This window comes from Limulus polyphemus, unplaced genomic scaffold (assembly GCF_000517525.1).
Source record: "Limulus polyphemus unplaced genomic scaffold, Limulus_polyphemus-2.1.2 Scaffold1351, whole genome shotgun sequence".
NCBI classification, from domain to species: Eukaryota; Metazoa; Arthropoda; class Merostomata; order Xiphosura; family Limulidae; genus Limulus; species Limulus polyphemus.
In genome coordinates, this window is record NW_013666961.1 from 269,783 (window position 1) to 292,843 (window position 23,061).

Sequence of the window (23,061 nt, forward strand, 5' to 3'; positions counted from 1 at the left end):
TAAATTTTAAACCATGAAAAATATAAGTTAACATTTACCTATATTGAGAATGTATTTCCAATAATACTTACCTCTGCTGACGCTATAGCTATTTCTCGATCTCCAGGGTTTCCATTCTTTGCCCATCTAAGTACTGAAAATGCTTGCTCCAGTTTTTTAATACCCCACTTGAATACTCTTGGAAAATTCTAATTTGCAAATTTCACCACTAACTTCAATGCGCCCTCTATCTAGGTACTGTATATAAGCACCTCATTCAGATAATGTAATCACTTTTTTGAGACATAAACCAGCTTTTAGTGGGGAGGTAGGATGGGAGAGTGTCAACGGAGGTAACTATTATTGGAAATACATTTTCAGTTTAGGAAAATGTTAACTTCCCTTACTTACCTCTGCTGATACTATAGCTAGAATCCCACAATGAGAAGGTGGAGGGGCCAGTGCATGCAGGAACCATACAGAAACCATCAGTCTAGAACAGGAGTGTACCAAGATAAAGATGGTATAAGAGTGGGGGAACCGCACTACATCCAGGACAGGTGTACACTGCACCTGGAACTCAATTCCTATATCAAAGGTGGAATAGAATATGAGTAATCATCAATATAGGCCAGCCCCAACCAGATAGCCAAGATTCTAAAACTTGAGGTTGGAATTAAGGGGTCATGGTTCCTATATTCCATGTTGATGGTAAGGGCTATTGAACAACAATGTTACGTATATATACTTTTGATTGGATCCTAACCTGTAGCCATAGAGTGATGTGTTTTCCACTACTGAAGTCACGGCGAGACAGTACGAAACACCGAAGTGGACAAACTTTCTCCTCCACTTAAAGACGTTCAAAAGGCAACACCCCAGGCTCAGAATGACAAGATTGTGTATGCCATACTCAACCAAAGAAACATAACTCATCTGGTCTTGAATTATGAACATTCATCCTTACTCCCCAAACAAGTGGGCAAGGAGTATTGTGCTTGCCCCTGGAATTATGGAGAGGATATGGAACCTGTGCTCAACCAAGGACCTAGGATGGGACAACTTTGCGTTTGGGAATTATGAGGAGATAGTGGACATCCTTCCATGAACAATATATGAAACTGACATCGATCATAGAGAAGGGCCATGCACCACCCAACCGGATAGCTTTGTGTCTAATCTGAACCGGAATTACGAGCAGTCTCCTGTGGAGGCTGGTGCTACTCCCATTGACATCTGTGAAAAACATCCAGGGACCCAAGTAGGAGGGCCCCCAACTTTGCCCTCATCTTTTAGAGTGGAGGAACACACTCGAACACTTTGGAGGAGAAGCCTCTGTCTGCCACCCAAGCAACTGGAAACTGGAGGTGGTAAGGCTTCAGAGCTCCACTAGTAAAGTCTGGAGGTAATATGCAATGGGGAGTCCTGAGGAACAGTGCTCGGGAAACTGTACAAAAAAAGAACCAAGTTCCCTACATTTTTAAAAGCAGACCAATCTTGATTTATTCAACCTGAAGATGGGCAGGATTCCCTTTAGCTTTACTCATGAATGTCCATGTGTGGCAGTCAAGAAGAATAAGGCAATACCATCCGGTAAACACCTAGATGGTCTTATGGAACACCCCATTTCAACAGAGCCTGTTGCAACTTGTAGTAGTTATAGTGAAGGTGTTTGCTAGTGCAGAATTTAAAAGAGAAAGCATACCTACCTGAGCAACACTTACCACAGTGTGGGATCCAGTGAAAAATAATGTGGCCCTGGAAATAAAAGAGTATATCATTGAGGAAAATATTCATCTCTGGTTAGAGGCTAACAGATGTGATCAAAATAGCTACAGGGGGTAGTCGAAAACCCTCAGAAGAGGAAACTGCCAGATTATGCAAGCAATGAGATAGGAAAAGATTAGGAGTAGCCCACACACCAGACCGCACAATGTCTTCCAAAAGGCAATCCAACCGGGGCCTAATGATATAGAGAAATGACGAATCTGGCGAGATGTGACACTCAAAAAATTCCTCTCCTGTAACGATAATCCATTATAGGTCATATGAATCAATTTGCAAAACCACCTCATTAGGGTAAAAGGAGATAAGTTATGGAAAATAGAAGGATCCCAAAAAATCAACAATCGATTCCTAGTACCTTGAAATGAGTTAGTATGAGCCAAATAACACTTGAGGGCTCTGACAGGACATAACAAAGATAAGGATTGAAGCGGTCATAAAGGTGAGAAATGGCTGCCAAATGGATTGGTGAGAAGCATCTTTTCCCTGGTTGTCAGAGTATTGGGAAGAAAAGACACATGGGGTAAAGCAGAACAAATGTGGAATGATAAAGAGTCCAATGCATATGGATTGCAAACAACTCCAACCGACGATGTCCACAAGCCAACAACAACAAAAATTACAAAGTAAGAGAAGGGTGAAACAAAGAATATGAAGATAAGGGCTCAAAGGGAGGATGAGACAATGCATGTAAAACAACTATAAGATACCAATTCAGTAAGTGAAAAGGTCATTTGGGCTAAAAAATACAAAAGGATTTGAGTAGACTTGATAGTACTGGAGATTCAAAACATTTCAATATTTGGAGTACCAAAAAATAGTGGATAAGGATGCCTTATATAAAGCCATTGTAGATGAAGCAAACATCTGGGTGGAGAATGTCTGATCAAGGTTGTTTCAACAGAGACCGCCAAAGTGGTAAAGACAAAGTTGGACATTCCTGCAGATATCGAAGAAGCAGAAACCTTATTTGAGCTGGTCCATATGGTGCAACCAAGAGAACTCAACAGGGAGTGGAACAAACCATAGTCAGAGCACCAGGGCAATAGCCAATTTGAGGAAAAGGCATACAAATGTAAACCTGTCCAGTCCTGACTGAATGCAATTAATGCAAACACTTGAGGATGAGGTATTGGAGACCAAACAACTGCAGTTGAAAATTCCAATGAGGTCAAAGGAATCAATCGTTGGAGACCTGAACTGAGAGCAAATCCACCAAAAAACCACGTGATGTAGCATCCATTCGAACAGAAGAGTCCGGTTGGGTTGAGACAAGTGATCTGCAAGTAAATTCATCACTCCTGGAAGATGACAAGGTAAAAAACTGATATGAAGGGAATAAGCCCAGTAGAGAAGATCCTAGGTATGAAAACAAAGGTATTGAGAATGTATGCCACATTGCCAAGAAATCTGAGATACCGCTGTGGAATTGACAGAAAGTATCATGACAATTTTTCCCTTCAAGAGAGACAAACCTTGAAACATTACCCAGAGTACTGCAAGGAGTTAGAGAATGTTGATATGGAGGGTAGACTGTCTTACGTCCAAATACCCTGGAACTCCTGACCTAGAAGATATGCTCGCCATCCCTGAAGAGATGTGTCTGTGAACAGATGGATTTCGGATTGAGATGGTGGAATGGGTACCCCAATAATAGTGTTGTTCTGATCCAACCATCATTCGCAATCTATGATGTTGTTTCTGAGTCATGAGACAGGATGATCCAAAGGATTGGAATGCATGATTCATTGGTTGAGCAGTGACCACTGAAGGGACTCGTATGAATTCGTCTCAAAGGAAGGAAAGGCTCAAGAGGAAGAACCATCCATAAAGTAGAAAAAGGAGACATAAGTAAAAGCCTGATGGCTCTTTCCATGACTTGAAGCTCAATAGGGGTTGGTTGAGCACAACTTAAATGAGTATTGAAAAACACACCAAGATGGATGAGATATTGCATCAGTGACAGAATAGATTTCTCCATTCTGATAAAGAAGCCCACTTTTATGGCTTCTGAAAGGAAAATCTGAGTGTTGTTCTGCTAATTGACTGGATGATGAGAAAAGACAAAAGGTGCTGATGCACAACCAAAAGGTAGAGCCCTGAACTGCAGCACCTGACCCTTGTGCACAAAATCTAACACCCAGAGCCCTAGCACAAAGAGCCATCTTAGGATTGAGAAAAAATTCCATTGTAAAGCACAGAAGATCTAAAAATTGGTTGAGTCAAGACAGAGCAATGATTGGATGCCAACCTCCTGACTTTTTGGGTACAATGAATAAATGGGAATAAAATTTCAGAAGAAAAGGATCGACCTTCTTTGCTGCCCTTGTGACTAACAACTCTCTTATGGCCTGGGAACAAAGCTCCACTAGATGTAGATCTGTTGGAGGTGAAAAGGTAAAAGGTTGTGCAGATAAAATTGTAGGTGATGTAAACTGAATGACCAAACATGAAGCCAGAACCTGAAGTACTCATGGATCCCTGGTGAAAGAACTCCAGATGTCCAGAAAGTGAGATAATGGTGCTCCTATGCCCACAGGATAGTCACCAATGCCATTGTTGTCTGTCTGCTCGAGCCAAAGATCCTCGAGAATATGGACGGACTCCATTATGGGAGCCAAAAAAGGGGATCAGGAATCACTGTGGGCCAACACTCCCAATTAGCACCAAAAGGGCGAGAAGCCAACAACAATAAAGAAGGATGTAAACGGGCTGTAAAAATTCGTGATTCTAATGTCTCAGAAACTCAGGCAAACAACATGGGATGGAAACAAAAGGAGCTTCCAGTAGCTCTCTGAGGACAGAAGATGGTAACTGAATACCTTACAACAAAGCGTCTCGACCAAAAAAATTCTAACAACAAACCAAGGAACTGAAGAAGTCAATCTGACTGAGGAGGATGTCAGCAAAATCACCAACTCCTCATCAAATTGCTGAAGGGAACGTAGATAGGCTTCAGACAAAAGTTAGATAAATACATCAGAAAAGTCATGAGAGTAAGAAGAATCTGTAAAAACTGTGAACTGTTTGAAGTGATCACTCCAAGCTAAACCCCCAAAGGTCCAAAAGAAGGTCCAGCCATTGAGAACCTAAATAACCTCTTCTTGGCAGTGATAAGCCAAGGTATGTTTTTCTAAACTTGGGGACAAGGCATAGCTACCCCATCAAGAAAATGAGCAGCAAATCTTCTAGTATAATCATCAATATCAGAAGAAGGAGAAAAATTAAGTAAACAGTTCCTGTCCTTTCTGCCAACAAAGAAGGAGAAGAGTCAAATGCAATGGGAGAGACTCTCAAAACCAAATGAATAAAAGGGGCTGGAGGTGGTTGATCAAAATGATCCTCTGTTGAGGCCAGCCTAAAAGAAGGAGCCAGAAAAAACAAATCTAAATTTTCCCCTAACTGGTCCTGGGTCATTTGCAAAAGACACTTCTGTACTCTCCAGAGAGACACCCTCGGTCCACATATTTCTCCACGTTGCAATGGATCATATCACGAACAGCTTCGACTGAGAGGTCTGGTATACATCAGTAGAAGAAACATTAACTTTTCAATATAATTTATAAATAAAACAAAGATATAACTGTAGTAATACCAACCATGTTCAAAGTCCTGTATATAGAAACCCGTGCTGAATGCTTTGTCAAGAAAGAGTGATTACATTATCTGAATGAGGTGCTTATATGCAGTACCTAGATAGAGGGCACATTGAAGTTTGTGGAGAATTTTGCAAATTCGAATTTTCCAAGGGCATTTGAGTGGGGTATAAAAGACTGGAGCAAGTGCTTTCAATGCTTAGATGAGCAAAGAGTGGAATCCCTAGAGATCAAAAATAGCAATAGTGTCAGCAGAGGTAAGTATGTTTAGAAAATATCAGTTTTGCTTACAAACTTTATATTTTATGCTTGGAACATCACTATAACATTAACATATGGAAATGTATAACATAGACTACGTTTCTAAAAGTCAATATCATAAGAGAATAAATAAAAATGTGTATTATTTAATTATTTTCAATATAATCAATATAGTGCATACTAGTATCATATAGCAAAAAGCACAAAGATAGATAGGATACAGAGATACATATTAAGTAATATTAATTAGAAATGTATTCTTCATTAACAGCAAAATAACACGATAAAACAGGTCAATTCCAGTGCATTTACGTCCATTCCAGTATTTTTATTGTTATTCAAAATCTAGTGACTAAACAATATAAAAAATTAGTGGCTGGCAATTAGAAATCATCTGGAATTTTGTCCAAGAATCATAACTAATTCAAAGTAACAACCAGGATTTATACATATACACAATATTAAAAGTATTTGTCTAAACTTTAATAAATACATTAAAATATGAAAACATACGCAAAACAAGAACCAACTGCCACTGCAACTGCACTTCCTCCAGAACTACCTCCAGCAATAAACCAATCTTTGTCCGTAAATGTTGAAAACTGTTCTTTCTCCATTATTGATGATGCTTGATGTCTGTGTTTATTACGATGCCAAAGCTTATACCTTAATCCTGATCTCCAAGGACTCTTGGTTGGTCCATATATAGAATCAACAGTTCCTGACCTACAGTAAGTAATATAATTACAATGAAGAGAATAAACATTTTTAAGATTCATACAACACTTAAATTAAACACGTACAAAGAAATCTCTGACTTAGATTTTCAACTACTTAGAGCATATAAAGATCAAATTAAATCAGCCCATTAAATCTGAATAATACAGAAAGAATCATTTCTTCCATGTTTGAGATAATACAACAAAATACAAAGAATATATTAAAAGGTAGAACTGCTTTCAGTTGATCCAATCTTGTAACATTTTAAACAACTGTTTACAAGGCATCAGTGTATTGAGAGTTAATTGCACTTGGGACTACTACTCCCATCATTAACAGAGTTTGATCTAGGATGGATGACAAGATCAATCTTAAACCATACATTTTCTACAGACCCTCCCATTGTATGGTATGTCACAAACATTCATTGAAGTTGCATCATGGGACTTGCCAGATTTTGGATTGAACAATATTTTTTTGCAACTCTAGTTATTTGGCCATTTTTCTCAAGAAAACAGTTCTTGATTTTAAGGTGTATCTGGACACTTATGAACATTTGGTTTGAGAAGCTTCATCAACTTCAAAATCCTTGTTTATTATCATGTTAACAGTATCAGGAGATTTACTCAGCTTCATTATAGCAGTTTCTTATGTGGAGGTTCTCTTTTGAAGATGCCATGCAAGTTTTGTAACTTTTAGGTCTACATTATATCACTAGACAAAAATCCTTCATTAAAAATGGCTGTGAAATACATATTCTCCAGCCATATGTATATGTGTGGTAGCATTGCACTGCTGAATGATTGTAAATTCACCATGAACCAAATATAAAAGTGCCTAACATGTTGTTCAATGTATCACAGCTCATAATTGTGGTAGCATGCCATTCAATTGGCACATATACATCATTTTTACAAAGTATGATTAACCTTTTATAATACACCTAATAGTGGTGTACAAGGTAAATTCTAAAAGCTCTATGACATGTTATTGTTTTATTAAGGTGAAATTTTATTAAGGTGACCCAAAGTTACGTGAAGTATTTGTTGAAGAAATCTTAATATTAGAAAACATTGTAAGCAGCCTCTTCACACAGTGGAAGTAATGATATATCTGTTAGATAACACTGTAAGCAGCCTAATCACACAGTGAAAGTAGTGATATGTCTGTTAGAAAACATTGTAAGCAGCCTCTTCACACAGTGAAAGTAATGATATATCTGTTAGATAACACTGTAAGCAGCCTATTCACACAGTGAAATAGTGATATGTCCTTAAATACATATAATAAAGTAATGTATACAAATTTTGTAACATAAATTATTACAAGTTATCTAAGCAATTGATATTGCTAGTGAAAATTTTGTAAATGTTGGTGAGTAATCTTTGATGTTAACAACATATTAAAATGTCTATAGGTTTTCCTTGAATGACTCGTCTGCCTTGATCATACTGATCACCAAGATCATAATGTAGGATGATGCAAACACTGAATTTTGAAGTATTTTCCACACAGTAGAAGTTTCTAATATACAATATTTTTTGTGGTATTATATATCAAACATCCTGATTTTCTTCAATATTTCAAATTACGTTTTTCTTATAAAAGCATGAACATATTTTTTTACAGATTCACAACTCAACAAAAATAAAGTTGAGTTGCATCTGATGAATAAACATTCTGTTCAGAAAAATTTTACTTTCCTTTAAGTCATTGATAGTTGTGGTACCAGATAGCTCTATTACCAGTGCTTTAAGGCTATATCTCAAGGATAGAAAAAAGAAAGCAAAGTTTGTAAAGCACGATGCCAAAGAATGTACAAGATTGGAAAGAATGTCTAAAAATTGTAACTCTGGATTGGAATTTTGAGATCATCTGCATTTTCTACAATATTTTACACTCATCAGACAGATGTGCAATATTCTTCTCAAAGATATAAAATAACATACATAAAGCTGAATCAATAAATTCACATTTAGTAACAAAAAATAAGTTATTGTTTATTGAATCTGAAAATTGTTGCATGAAAAAATAAATGGCATTGAATTCAACCATACCCAAAATACAAAAGCATGGAATTGATGATTATCTACATACAGTATGAGCCATTATAACTTTACTAGGGTTACTCATTTTTATTTACATGATCATGATGGGAACATGCATGTAAGTTGATATTCTTAAATGTTGCCTCAAATGACATGCAGTGGAGACTTCAAGGTAGTAATATAAAATGAGCACCACATGGCTTTAGATGATCAATGACTGTATTATTGACTTCCCTCAGTTTACTGAGGTTTGTCTACATGGCAACTTAAGTATGCTAATTCATACTTTCTAGAACCTTCTTCTGATAGCCAAAACACTTGACTAATTTATCAACATGAGTTTTAAAGAGAAATGACCCAGTTGTACTACCAGTATACACTCTAGATATCATATTAAATTAATATTTATAGTGCATCTTCAGTTTCTACAAGTATAAGGGTTAGTCCCCATGGGAGTTGGGGTATTATCTACAAAACACCAAGTCATTACTGTTTAACTTCAGCAGCTACATCTTTTTGTTTAACCTGGTGTTTCATACTGGAATGCTTATGAAAAGACAAGTGATGCAACATAGTCTAAATGACATTAACAATTTTATCAATTTGATAAATGATTATATTTTTCTTAAAGGTTAATATAGGTCTTTTACAATGTCAGGAATGTATAGCTAGTGACATGACGAAACCCTATGCAGTAATATATTTTATTAATGTTTTCAGGCACATCTCATACTTGGAACCATAATGATTTTTAGTGAAAATTATAACTTGTAAAATGAGAATTTCAGCAATAACAGCTTTTATTTTGTTTCTTCCTGGATAGAAGAAGAACTTGCTTGATCATCACAACTACCTTTCTAAGTTTTATAATTAGGTACTAGTCTCTTAGTTTCAAAGCTTATTACAGTTTGCTTACTTTTCTCACAGGTGTACAAGGTAATTCTAGAAGCATGTCAATTTTAAAAGAAAATATATTTCATTCTTATATCTGGAATAGGTAAATAATAATTACAACAGGTCTGAGCTACTGCTAGTAATTGAAATTAATAACTGGATCCTTCTGTTATTGTGTTTTCAAATTAGTATAAAGTTCTGAATAGTTTATGCTTAAGTTACCCCATAGCAAATTCATCCATGTTAGTTTTCCCCATCATTATGGCACCTTCATTCAACAGCTTCTGCACCACTGTAGCATTGTATGGAGGGTAATAATTGGCCAACATCTGTGAGCCACAGCTGGTTCTGGTTCCCTTGGTATTGAAATTGTCCTTAAAAGCAACAGGAAGGCCATCTAACAAACCTCTGGTGGACCCTTTAAATAAACAACATTTTAGATGCCTACGAAATGTTTCAGGAAAAATGTGCTACTCAATTTTTGACATTCATGAAGGAGAATACCTTTTCCTAGTTTACAATATTTACATTATTTCTTTAGCTTTTTTTATTTTTTTTCACATATATAATAAAGAATCTTTAAAACATAAGAACTCCATTTTATAAATATATTCAACCTATTCAGCAAACTATTCCAATGACCGAAAAACTTGTTTGTGTGTATTAGTAAATTTATCATTACTCAAACAATACATACAAGTACAAGAACTTCATAGTTATTGAAAACAAATTATAATTATGAAATAGAAATTGTGCATGTCCCAAATTACAGTTAGAAAAACATCACCTATATTAGTGAAGGCATGGGATATGGGTGCAAGTTGCATTTTCACTACTCAATACTTTCAACTGTTCACTGATGTATTTTATGCTATTTTTGTGGCTACGTAATTGCTTCAACAGACAAATATAAGTGATAAATATAAATAATTCATGAAAATAAATCAAGGTAAACCTAACTGGATATATAAAATGGAATTTTCTGATCATTATTTTTTCAAAAATTCAGTTTTATTTCCCTCTTATTTTTTAATAAACAAATACATTACTAACTATTAATCTGGTCAGTTGGACAAATAGCTTCTGACTATTCATCCAGCTAGCTGGACAAACAGCCATGGCCAAATAAGTAATGCCTATGATCTTGAATGATAAAATGGAAAAAATCTAGAATAGTTATATGTGTTATAAAATTCCCACTTTGCACCCTCATATTACACGAGAAGGGGAGAGCTCAAAACTGGTACACCTGATACCATTGAATAAAACAAAGAATATGTTTGGAGAAAGGAGCAATTGGAATATGTAGAAATGTGTCTGTGGTGTTAACCTTGATCATCTATAGTCCGGAGAGAAGGACCAACAGAGAAGAAGAAACCTCTCCATGGTTAATGACAGGACCCCAGTCTCCACTCTTTTTGTGGGCAATAGAAAGATGAGAATAAAACCCTGGAGAGGAGCAAACAACCCTGTTGATGGCTCTTGTATCCAAAAGATTCAATACCATGTCTTCATAACACAGAAGATTCTGAGGATCGGAAGGGGAAGGAAAAGGTACAGGAAACCAAGAAAAGTTGATATTGTGAAAGGGCAGTGCTAATCTAATGAAATTGATTAAGATTACAATTAAAGAAATATGTCTATTAAAGACAGTGCTGAGGATCAGAATGAAGTTAATTTAAGTGCAACTGCTCATGGGGATCTGGAGCACAAGAAAGATGTGTCACTGTCCAAATGGTGAAGGACTATTGCTGCATGATGATTATGTCATGCACTAGTGCAATTCATGTCAAAATACATCTTAGGTTGGAGATAATTCAAGGCTAGTGGCATGGATAAAACCTCAAAGGCAGATGAGCAAGGAATAACCACTATTTGCAGAGTTAAGTGAATCATTTCAAAAATAACTACTTTCCCTTTAGATTATGTGAAAAATATCCATATACCATTTCCTAAAGATATGAAGGCCTATCTTAATCTTCAAAGTTTCTTAACTTCTTAATCAGAACTAGTAACAGATGAACAAGGATACATTGGCACTGTTATTTAATGATAGTGACTTTAAAAAATCGTATGTGACATATAATGAGTTCCATGGTTTAGGTTACACTATATTTATTCTAAGATCAACACCATCAAAATCCATGAAAAACAAAGCATTAACTCAACTTCCAGAGGATATTCATAAATACACATAATTTTATGCGTATGGCTTTGAATGAAACAATAACATATCAGAGAAATATAAAATAATAAGTTAACATGTTTTTTTTTACCATTTTTTATCCTTACATCACTTTGAATAGCCAAATCCTCAGCTTCTTTCTCTGCTACTGTGATGAAAGCATTTAATGATTTAGTAGCCTTAATTTGATGAATACAAAAGGAAGTAAGCTCAGAAGAAGAAAGCACACCATTCTGAAGACTGGAAGCAATCTAAAAATTATAGTAATTTATGATGTAGTTTACATTCATAATCTAATCTTGCAGGAGAATTTAAAAATGATAAACTTTTATTAAAAATACATTAAAATATCTAAATCTGTACAGTCAATTCTAAATAAAATATACTAAATTAAATCAACAAAATTCATAATTTTTTATAGAAAAGAGAAACTGCATTTGCAGAAACATTTATGTCTTTGTAAACATTTTTATACCAAAAAACATTTGTTACCAGATAAGTTTATTCCTCGTATAAAATCATCTAAAAGGAAAAGCTTAAAATGCTACATGAAAAAAAGTTGCTGAACAAATGGGTATGTTCATCAAAAAAATTTAATATACTATCTAAATAAAAAACTTCTTATCCATATTTCTTCACAAAATCTTTAAACGATTTAATCAGCCAATCAGAGCACTTCATCAAATTTCCTGTTCAGAAAATAAAACTTCAAGAAAGGAGTAATTAATTGTTCACGACAAGGTTTAGTTTAAGATTTATATAGAGCATACATGTATTTATCATCTTTGATATTCAATGTTAAATTTTTAATATTACTATAATCAAGTTCCATGGGGATTTCCCACAACTATCCTATTAAAACCTCTATAGTTCTAACACCTGAATAATATCACTTATGATGTTTATACTTTTCTGTAAAATATGTGCTTAAGTTTTTAGGCTTAACTAAGATAGAAGTACTGTAGATATGACTTCAACTAAATCTATTTTTCATTATATAGGTAAGGAAACCATCCTGCTACTTTTAGATATATTGCCTGAGTTTGAGATGCTATTTCTGCACATATAAATTTAAAAGAAATTGTGATATTAAAAAAGTGTTACATACTACAAAAATGACCTTTGTTATATCTATGCATCCCAGTGTATTATAAATTTAGAGATTTAAAAACAATATTTATGGCTGTTATTGTTCCCCTTAAAAAAAGTCCAAGATCAAATCACATCTTAATTATTTTTTTAATGAAATAATGCTTGAGATCTTAAAGATATAATTGAAAAAAAATTAAATTGTATATCATAAAACTGTTCAAGGTCCAGGTATATTACTGTCCAAGAAACTATTTGAATTATAATTAATAAAAGTCCCAAAATAGACTGTTTGAAGTTTAGGTTACAAAATTATGTAAGCATAAAAAGTTACAAGTTTTAAAAACAATAAAATTTTCAACCAAACAGGACAACAAAAACAAACACACTGTTTAAAAACAACAATAATTCACACAAAACAAGCCTCAGAAACTGTAACTTTTAAAATTGCAAATTATTATATTAAGAACACTCACTGGAAAAATATTTGTAAGTTATAAAAGTAAACTGATAAAACACAATTTATTATAAGCCTGTTATATGGTAGCATAATTAATTATATTATAGTCATACATTTCAATGACTTATCATTTGGAATGACATCACTAATGAATGGTTTCAAGGCAGTCTTTTATAGTTTTATGAGCAATTCTCTCACATTGTTTATTTTACTGAGAAAAGGTGCAAGTTCACAGTGCAAAAATATGTTTCTACGTGTAGGTTTTTAACTCAGTTCTATCTGCCTGTTGTGATAAATCTGAAATCATAATGCACAACAGGAATGTAGTTACAATCACCATGGAAGAAAGCCATGCTGGCAATATAACAACGAAGAGCATGTATGGGACATATTACTCTATCCAGATCAGACCAAGAATATAGGTGGGAAATGGAAAGAAGGGTAATTGGAAAGAAGGAGGAGTTATCCTCATGAGCTGTTGAGATCTTTTGAAAGGAAAGAACAATCCAGATAGATGGAGGAGAAGATATGTGGTATGATAAAGGGTACGTGAAATGTTGATGACAAATCCAACTCATGACGTCCACAGGCGAAGAGGAAAAAGAAAGAAGTCTTAAGGAATAAGTCAAAAATCGAACATGAGGAATGGTGGTAAAGTAAGACAGTGAAGAACCACATTGACATCTCAATCCAGAAGGGCTACACACCGAGGAGGACAATGAATCTAGAAATGCAACAACAGAGAGAGGGTAGGAGAGGTAAAATCTTTATGGTACTGGGAAAAGTGTGGGATAAGGCAGCCCAATAACCTGCTAGCGAGGAAATTGAAGGACCCATGATCAAACAGCCAAGTAAGGAAATCTGTAAGAAGAGGAACAGTGGGTGAAGCAGGTGAAAATCCCTGAAACAAAGACCAAAGGTGGAAAACATTCTATATATGTTGATAAACATCCATAGAGGAAGGGCAAATGGAATGAGCTAAAATTGAAGTGACTCACAGGAATAATCTAAATCTCCTCACCAAGGACGGAATAAAAACCAGTTGTGAAAACGGAGGATATGAAGAGTTGGATGAAATGCCAGTAACCAAGGTTTATGTAGAAGGGATGAAGCAAGAGGAAGAGGTAAAGGTGGGGCATATTGGAGCTGGAGCGGCCACAGAAACCAAGGTTGTGCCGGCCAGTAAGGAGCAATCAGAAAGACCTGACACAGAGTAGCATGGATGATCAAAAATCACCCTAGGAAGAAGATGGATGGGAGGATACATATAAAGGTATTTCTTGGTCCAATCCTAACTGAATGCATAAACAGCCAGTGCAAGTGTATGAGGAACTCTAGACCAAAACAGAGGTAATTTGGTATTGAGAGGTGTGGCAAATGCATCCAGGTGAGGAGTACCCCACCAAAGGCACAGCTACTAGAAAATCAGAGGATCAAAAGATCACTCTGTCAGATTAACTTTGTCAGGATGGGAAAGACAATATGCAACAAGATTGAATGCACCCAGAACATGGCACACTAGGAGATGAATACTTAGTGCATGAGCCTAAAAACAGAGATCCAAGGTTCAACCACAAAGGGAATGAGAACGGGTGTCACCTTGGTAAGCGATATAAGCCACCACCATAGAATTGTCAGAATGAATCATAACCAGACAATTCTTGGCAGGATGAAGAAAATGATCCAAACGACAACGTAAGGCCAGATGCTCCAGGATGTTGATACAGTAAGATTGCTCAACTGAAGACCACAGATCTGAAGCTTCCTACTGATTGACCCATGTCCCCAGCCCTGGAGAGAAGCATCTGTGAAGATGTGTAAATCTGAACAAGGAGGAGGAAGCAGAACACACTGACAAGTGAGCCCAGTCCATCCACCAATACAGATCATCGACAAGGGAAGGAGAAATGGAAATAGGAGCCTCTAATGGATCTCATGTACAGTTTCACCAGTCATATAGGGCTAAACAGACCTCATATGCATCCAACCAAAGGGGATGAGGGCTTTCATAGAAGACCACATCCCCAAATGTGATAGAACCTTGCAAGCAGTAAGGGTGTGAAGAACTGAATAACATTGAATGGAGTCGAATAGGAGAAGTATGGGCCTGACTGAGTTGATGGTTGAAAAACTCACCCAAGAGAACAAGATATTGTGTAGGTATAAGGAATAACTTCCCCAACTTGATTAACCAACCCACAAGAGCTGCCTCCACAAGTAGCAGATGAGTGTGACAGGAGGACCCCTGTTTGGAATGAGCTAAAAGAAGTCAGTCATCAATGTATTGGTGTAAGTGCAACCCCTGAGCATGCATATGTCAGGCAAAAGCCTTAACCACTCGACAAAAGACATACAGGGCTGAAGCAAGTCCAATGAGCAGGACACAAAATTGATAAACTACCCCATGATGAACAAACCGAATATAGCACCTCAAAAGATGAGATATTGGTCATCAATAAACCTACAGAAAAAGCCCACCTAACAGTGAGAAAAGACTTCCTGCTCAATCAGGGCAGAATCAAAAAAGTGACTGAGTTGGGGCAAATTGATCACAGACCACCAGTGCCCAGTTTTTTTTAGTACTACAAACAGCCTGAAATAACAACCTGGAGAAGATGGGTTACAGGTTTGATGGCTTTCTGGGAGAGAAGATTTTGTATCACCTCTGGTGGTAAGTTTCAGAGGCAATGGAAACGATATTGGTACCAGAGACAACAGAGGAGGGGAAAGAAAGTGGATGACAAGTCCCTCGGATAATACCCAAATAATCCACTGATCTGTGGTGATAATTTGCCATAATGGAACCAAATCGGTCAATCAAGCCTCCAGTGGATAGTCAGTTACTGGAACTCTTGTCGACATGTCTATCGGCATGAAATAATATGACTAAAGAAGGATTACCTGGAGGTAGGAACTGGTAAGGAGCAGGACCGAAAACAGGAATAAGGGCTTGTCTAGGCTCAGAATGAGACAAACGATCAACCAAAGATGAAAGGGTCGATTGCTGTTTCACCAATTTGTGAGGATTTACTATATATATATATATATATATATATATATATTTATTTTAATATCGATGTTTGTTTAAATTTTATATTTAGAAATGTACATAACTTATACTGTTATATCTGTATTGCAAAATTCTTGCCTATTCTTTAAAGTTGTAGAAGATTGTCAAGTGTAAGAATCAACAATATACACGTGTATGTAAACGCTAGTGTAGCATTTGTATTGTTGCGTAACCTGAAATTTCAAGAAACTCTCCACACGCCTATATATTATAACCAACGCAACGTGCTTAAAAACAGTATATATTACTGGTTTGCTATAGTTGGTATACTATAAACTTCGGAAGCTACAATTGTGATTAATGATTATTAATCAGAAAACTTCAGATATTTGACCAGGAATATTTATAAATTTGAAACATTACAAACCATTTAACTTAAGTGGATTCAAATCAGACATTAATACTTTTATGAAAACAGTACCTAACTTCATTTGTGGAAAAAATCACTGTGTGATCAATGAAGACCATAGAGCTAGCTAGCTCCCTATTAAGTGAATTGTACCAACATCAACACGAAATTAACTCACTCATCGTGAACCCTCGATAAGACATCAAGGAAGTTCCAGACCAGAAAGATAACTCAATATTGTTTGTAAGTCTGTTTGTATTTGTAATAACCATTGTTGTAAATTGTATTACAGTTTGCATATTGAATTTAAAAAAATTGTATGTATCAATCTTGTTGGCAAATATCATAAATTGGATATATATCAGCATTTATTTAACTACTAAATGTAAATTATAATTTAACTCAGTTTTAGGCTATTTGAAATTGTAATACATAACAGATTCCACAAAGGATTCCAAAATCTCACGAATATTTCCGAAAACAAACTGCCGGAGAAAGGGAGTCACACGTAAGTCCCAGAGAAGAGTAGGTGGTAAACAAACTTGGGACAATATAGTATTCCTCCCCAGAAGATTGCAACAACAGAATGTGAGCCAAAGACAAATGTACCAACAGGAAGGTAATCAGTGAGAGGCTATCCCCTGATAAACCCTCAGAATCATAGTGGATCACATTGGAAGGGAAGTGGATAGTAGACAAGTACCATAAGAGAGTTGATAGGGTAATATGATGGGGGGAACTGGGCATGGGATAAATGAACAGGATGATCAGGGTCAACCTCACACACACACAGGTAAAAGTGTGTCCAACTGTTGACAATCAAGAAATGGAAATTCAGCCTGATGGTACGCTAAAGCAAACTGATCTGAAGCCTGTGTAGGTCAATGCATGTTAGCATCCTCAACCAACTGAAAGACAAAACGCTCTGCATGAACCCTAATATCCGGGGAAGGGGGGAAGCGCAAAGTACTGAGAGGAGGGGGTATCATGTAGAAAAGAAGGAAGAGGATTATAAAAAAATGGGGAAATAAATAAAATAGAACACACCTGAAAAATCATGTCTAAAAAAGTCATATTAGGCCTAGCTGATTCCACAGTAGGGGCATAGGAAGACATGGCAAAATCTAATGGAGGAAATAGGCTACAAGTTCCTCGTTGGCCCAAATAGGTTCAGCATGTTCAGGAGGAACACGGGCAACATATAACAATCAATCTCATGGCAAATGAGAGCCAATAATTCCATAGTTGAGTTTCTTCCCACCTGCAGCATGTGTAAACGTGCTGGTTGATGGATTACCTTCGAAGTGGTAACCTGGACTTTAAAATTCATTGTTAACAATGAATGATCAAAGACAACAATGTTAGAGTAAAAAAATTAAACTGGGAAAAAATAAGCTTTCTTTAAGTTTGCAAACTGTTTTTAAATTGAAAAGAATGATTCCACTGCAGAATGAATGGGAAAAAAATGCACTAAGTTTAAAGTAAAAAAAAACACGACTGAAGAGCATAATAAGAAATGTCTTGACACGAACACTCTCAAATGAGAAGTGATAGTTCAGTAGAATCAAATACAGGGAGTTACATGCGTCAGGAGGGTGTGTTGCACTCCTAATGGTGAAGGATTGTAGAATGATGATTTACATCTTGAGACAATGTAAATGATACAGGTACCAGCGACAATTGAGAAAGGGATAGGAAGTGGATGACAAGTCCCTCGGATAATACTCAAGTAAATGAACAGGAAGATGATCAAGACTATATACTACTTAAAAAGTAATTTCCTGATGTGAAAAAAAAAATCTTAGTATCTTTTCTGTTTTATATTTGAGCGAGTGTAAAATAAAAATGGGGACTGACCTTGTGGCTAGTACATGATCGATACACAACATTATGTGACTGTTGTGAGATACAAATAAATTGTTGAGGTTGATTAGCTAAATTCATCATTCACTTCAGTCATAAGTTTAAAGACTTTTGCTATCATTCTAAACATTTTGAACTAAGCCACTTTCTAAACCAAATGAAGTATTACAACTAAGGTCAACTAAAGTGACAGCATTTGAAAGTTTTTGTTCGTAAAGAGGAAACTTCTAAACCAGTCACCAAAAGATTATTTTTTAAATTGCCTTATTTATTAAAAAAAGATCCTAATTGTATCTTTATTGCATATGTAATGATCAACTTTCCTACCTTACTAAAAGAAAAAGAAATGACAACTTTAAATGCATTATGATAAAGAAGACCCACATCGTGCTGGTGGAACTATTTAAAATTTATCACTTCCTGACTCGACACACACTTTCATTGAATGTGTTTCAAATCTCAGCACTTACATTGTATCACTTCTGACATTTGTCTAAAATCACAAAATGTTAGCTTTTACTGTCAATAAAGATGTATACAATCTCCCTGTTAGTTGTAAGTGCAACAGGCAGTTGGTTACAACAACTGTCCACCTTTGTGGTTCTTGTTTTTCAACCATTTGCTTCCTACTCAAAAAAACTCAAAATATCTACTTTTTCTCACTTGGAAGCAATCCAACCAATCAGCATTCACGTTTGTCAAGCCAAAACTAACTTTAAGGTAACTTCTTGGAACAATCCATAGTTTATTCTATGGTGAATAATGTTTCATGTTGAAAGAAAAAGGAAAAAATACAGGTTCATAATTGTAAACATACTTATAAATCAAAAGACAGTTGCTGTAAATAAAGTGGTCTGGGTTATTTTCAATTTCTTGGCAATCAGTTTTTCGTGGTCAGGAAAATCGACAAATTCTACCAATTCTGTTTCAGTTATTCCCATTATATCAAAATCCTCCATTCCTACCAGTGCTCTAAAGCCATCTAGTATTTATCTTATACTTCTAGCATTACAATAGTATCAATTAAGCCTACAGTTATAACTATTTTCTACTCATTTCCTATGCTAAACTTTTCTCTGCCTCTTATTCTTTTTGCATCTAGATTTTCCTGGCCCTCACCACTGTCCAGTCCTAGTTTAAAACTTCCCTTACAGCTGAGTTAATAGCCTTAGCAAACAAGCAAGCCGTTATCCTATTTAAATGCAAACTATCCATTCCAAAAAAGCTCCTTTCTTCCATTGCACTGATCCCACAAGTCCAACCAGCCAATCTGCTGATCTTCAGATACTAATCTAAGCCTAATATAAATAATAAATTACAAACAAGTGTTAAACTTTGTAACAAACCATTGGTAAAACTTCTATATCTAAATAAGTATCGTATCACGGCATCAATATCTAGATATGTACTGTATCGACTACTAGGAATATGATGAGATACGCACCCCTACTAATACTAGGCTGATTACATTTAAGTAGTGTAGGAAGAAATTGCAAAGTGGGGGTCCTTGGCTATTAATATAATAATATAATTTACAGTTGCTATACAACATTATAAGTCAAATATGTAAAAGCGGGAGTGCTAAAACACCCCCGGTTCCGCTGCCTGTGTATTACATTAATACTGTAATAGTACTAATACTATTACTGTGAAGTAAATAGTACATAGCTCTAATATTTTGATCAAATTCATCAGTAATATCTATCAGTATTACTCTGTAAATGTTCTCGTGCATTGTTTACATTCATATGATAACTAAGACAATGAAGCTTTGTAATTTAATTAAATTACACTAGCATAGTTGTACAAACTGCTATAGCCACATCAGGAGGACCACATGAACCATTGTTATGCGACGAAAATGAAATAATATAAACAGTTTATTAAACTAACCTCACGAATACTCATACACGATCTGGGAATCGCCATTTTGATATAATGTACTGTTAGAAAACCCGAAGACGAAATGGAGCAAGACGTTTCATTTAAATATTATTCTACTTATTTCCACCAAATTTAAAAGTTGTAGAAAAAGTTAGAGTTTAATGCGCACAATACCAAAAAGAAACAAATGATTTCCAACGCATTTAAAGCATTTCATCTCCGCCCTAAATTTCGCTACAAGTTCGAATAGGTTTTGAGACAACAGCCAAGAGACACAGCCCAAAACTCAGGCACTGGTATATGATACAAATTTATAAAAAGATAGATATAGCTTCAATTCTGGAGTATTGGTGAAATAATTCGTAACCATTTCGTTTTATTGATATTAAGCAATTATTAAAACGTAAAACTGTTTTCTAAAAGCTGAATTTTTTAAATTTATGTCAGGTTTTGTATCGGAACCGATTCTTTACAGTAGGTGTCTGTGATTTGTTGGCGATAAATTTCAACAATAAACCGTCAGCACATAATCCACTTGTTTTAAAATAATATATTCAAAATAAGTCAAACGTGTGTACAAAATATTTCGTTACACTATTGATTATCACAGTGGAATCTAGAGCTTTATATAATTTTCTTTTTCGTCAAAAGTCCACAAAGATATGTTCAGTTATTTCAGAACCCAATTGACAAGACAAATTATTTGTTCTCTATCCTTTTATCACAATAGAATTAGTGATAAGTTCACTTATGTTACCCCGTAAGTTACCACAGTCGAATTCAGAGCTTTAAATAATTGTCTCCTTTTTGTCAAAGTCCACACAGGTGGTTTCAATTAATTTAGAATCCCTTTGACAAGGCAAATTCTTCTTCTTTATGTCTGTTGTTACAATATATACTGTGAAACTTGCTTCAGATGTCGCCCATTATGCTAAACTGACAATCAAAAGACTAACTTCACTTTCACTAACTTAACTTATGCTAAGTTGGTCGCCTGTATATATTCATTGCCCAACTGAGCCCTAGAACTTTTTACAAAGGACATAAAATTATGATGTAATAAAAACAACAAGAAAAATCCAGAAGGTTCGAGCAATATAACATCAATTCACAAAGGAACTACACAATAAATGATTTGTAAACAGTTATCTAATCAAACTTGCCATAACTATTGCTTCTAAAAATGACTTACTTTAATGATTGCACAATATGAGCTAAATAATACTCTCATATTAAACTTAAAATGAAGAGTCGTGTATATCTAACAATAAGTCCCTCATTAAGAAACAAATTTACAAGGTTCGAATCCCCATCCCGCCAAACATGCTCGCCTTTTCAGCCATGAGGCCGTTATAATGTGATGGTCAGTCCCACTATTCGTTGGTAAAAAAGTAGCCCAAGAGTTGGTGGTGGGTGGTGATGACTAGCTGCCTTCCCTCTAGTCTTACACTGCTAAATTAGGAATGGCTAGCACAGATAGCCCTCGTGTAGCTTTGCGCGAAATTCAAAAACAAACAAACAAACAAATTTACAATATTTTTTCCACTATATACAAAGAATGTCTTCAGTTCATACACAAAGTCTTCCCATACAGTCTGCACCAACATTTCCAGTCCCCTTGATGGCTGCAATGCCAAACCTGTAGTGCTTGAGATGCTTATCTCATGATACTTGCACTGTCGGTCTTGCACCTCTAGATGTGTGCAAGTGGTTGATGGTCCATCTGGATGATGAAATCTTTCACATATAGGTAGTTCTGGAACTTTGGGATGGCAAATATGATGGCTTGACACTCTCATTCGATCATAGAGTAGTTATTCTCACTATTCAACAACGTTTTACTTACTGGTAACAGTCTGTCTTCATGTTCTTCTAAGGGTACTGCACCAATTCCAATGTCTGAAGCATCAGCCCAAACAATGAATGGTTTGTTGAAATCTGGCATTCTAAGGATTGGCAAACTTCTCAACATGTTCTTTAATTTCTGGAATGCTATCTGCTGTAGTTATTCCAATGTCAACTTGTTGGGTTGGCCTTTCTCGGTCAGGTGAGTCAATGGCGCAGCAACTTCAGCATAGTTTGTGATGAACTTCCTGTAGTATCCTGCTAACCTCAAAAAGACTCTGACTTGCTGCTTGTTTGTTGGAGATGTTGCATCTTGTATGTGGGTTAGCTTCTCATCTTCTGTGGCTATCTGTCAGTTCCCACCTTGTGTCCAACAAACTCCAGGACAAGATAGTCAAGGTAGCACTTAGATGGTCTGATGGTTAGACCTGCTGCCCTCACTCATCTGAACACCTATCTAAGTTTCTTCAGGTGGTCTTCCTACCTGGCTTGATGTTGATGGTGTCGTGCAACATCTTCCTCATCATGCAGTTGAATGTTGCTGCTAAGTTGATTAATCCAAATGGCATCCTCTTAAACTGGTAACATCTATCTGGTGTCACAAAGGATGTCTTCTCTTTAGATTTTATCTCCACCAAGATCTGCCAATAACCTTTAAAAATCTTTAAAAAAGAACTTAGCTCCATCTAGTTTTGCTATGATAGCCTGTGTGTTGCTCATAGGTTCAAAGTCGAACTTTGTCACGAGATTGAGCTTCCAGAAGTCTATGCAAAAGCAGTTTGAACCATCCCTCTTCTTCAAAATTACCACTAGTGAACAGTAGGCTGAATTCGAAGGCTTGATGAATCCAGCTTTTAACATTGCCTCGACTTCCTGCTTGATCAGGTCTCTCATCACATAAAACATCTGGTAGGCTTTACCTTGACTGGATACCTGGTTGTGGTCACGATCTTGTGTTACATAAGATCTGTCTTACCTGGTATATCTGTGAAGACATCTGCATACTGGCATAGTAAATCTTGTCGCTCTTTTT

The 23,061-nt window shown here is 35.8% G+C and overlaps 1 protein-coding gene across 2 annotated transcripts in view; it reads right to left on the reverse strand.

Annotated features, from left to right (window-relative positions):
• LOC106463223 (glutamyl-tRNA(Gln) amidotransferase subunit A, mitochondrial-like) overlaps positions 1 to 20,242 on the reverse strand; it is a 48,046-nt gene extending 27,804 nt beyond the window's left edge. Inside the window, exons 1-4 of one of the 2 annotated variants that reach the window (XM_013923218.2) lie at positions 20,193 to 20,242; positions 11,560 to 11,719; positions 9,506 to 9,701; positions 6,135 to 6,347 (exon numbers count right to left, since the gene is read on the reverse strand). In XM_013923218.2, coding sequence (XP_013778672.1) covers positions 6,135 to 6,347; positions 9,506 to 9,701; positions 11,560 to 11,719; positions 20,193 to 20,228 — 605 coding nt within the window. In that variant the 5' untranslated portion in view covers positions 20,229 to 20,242. Of the gene's footprint in view, positions 1 to 6,134; positions 6,348 to 9,505; positions 9,702 to 11,559; positions 11,720 to 20,192 lie in introns of those variants that run through there. The other variant, XM_022390666.1, reaches the window with a different exon arrangement.
• Between the last annotated feature and the right edge of the window lie 2,819 nt (positions 20,243 to 23,061).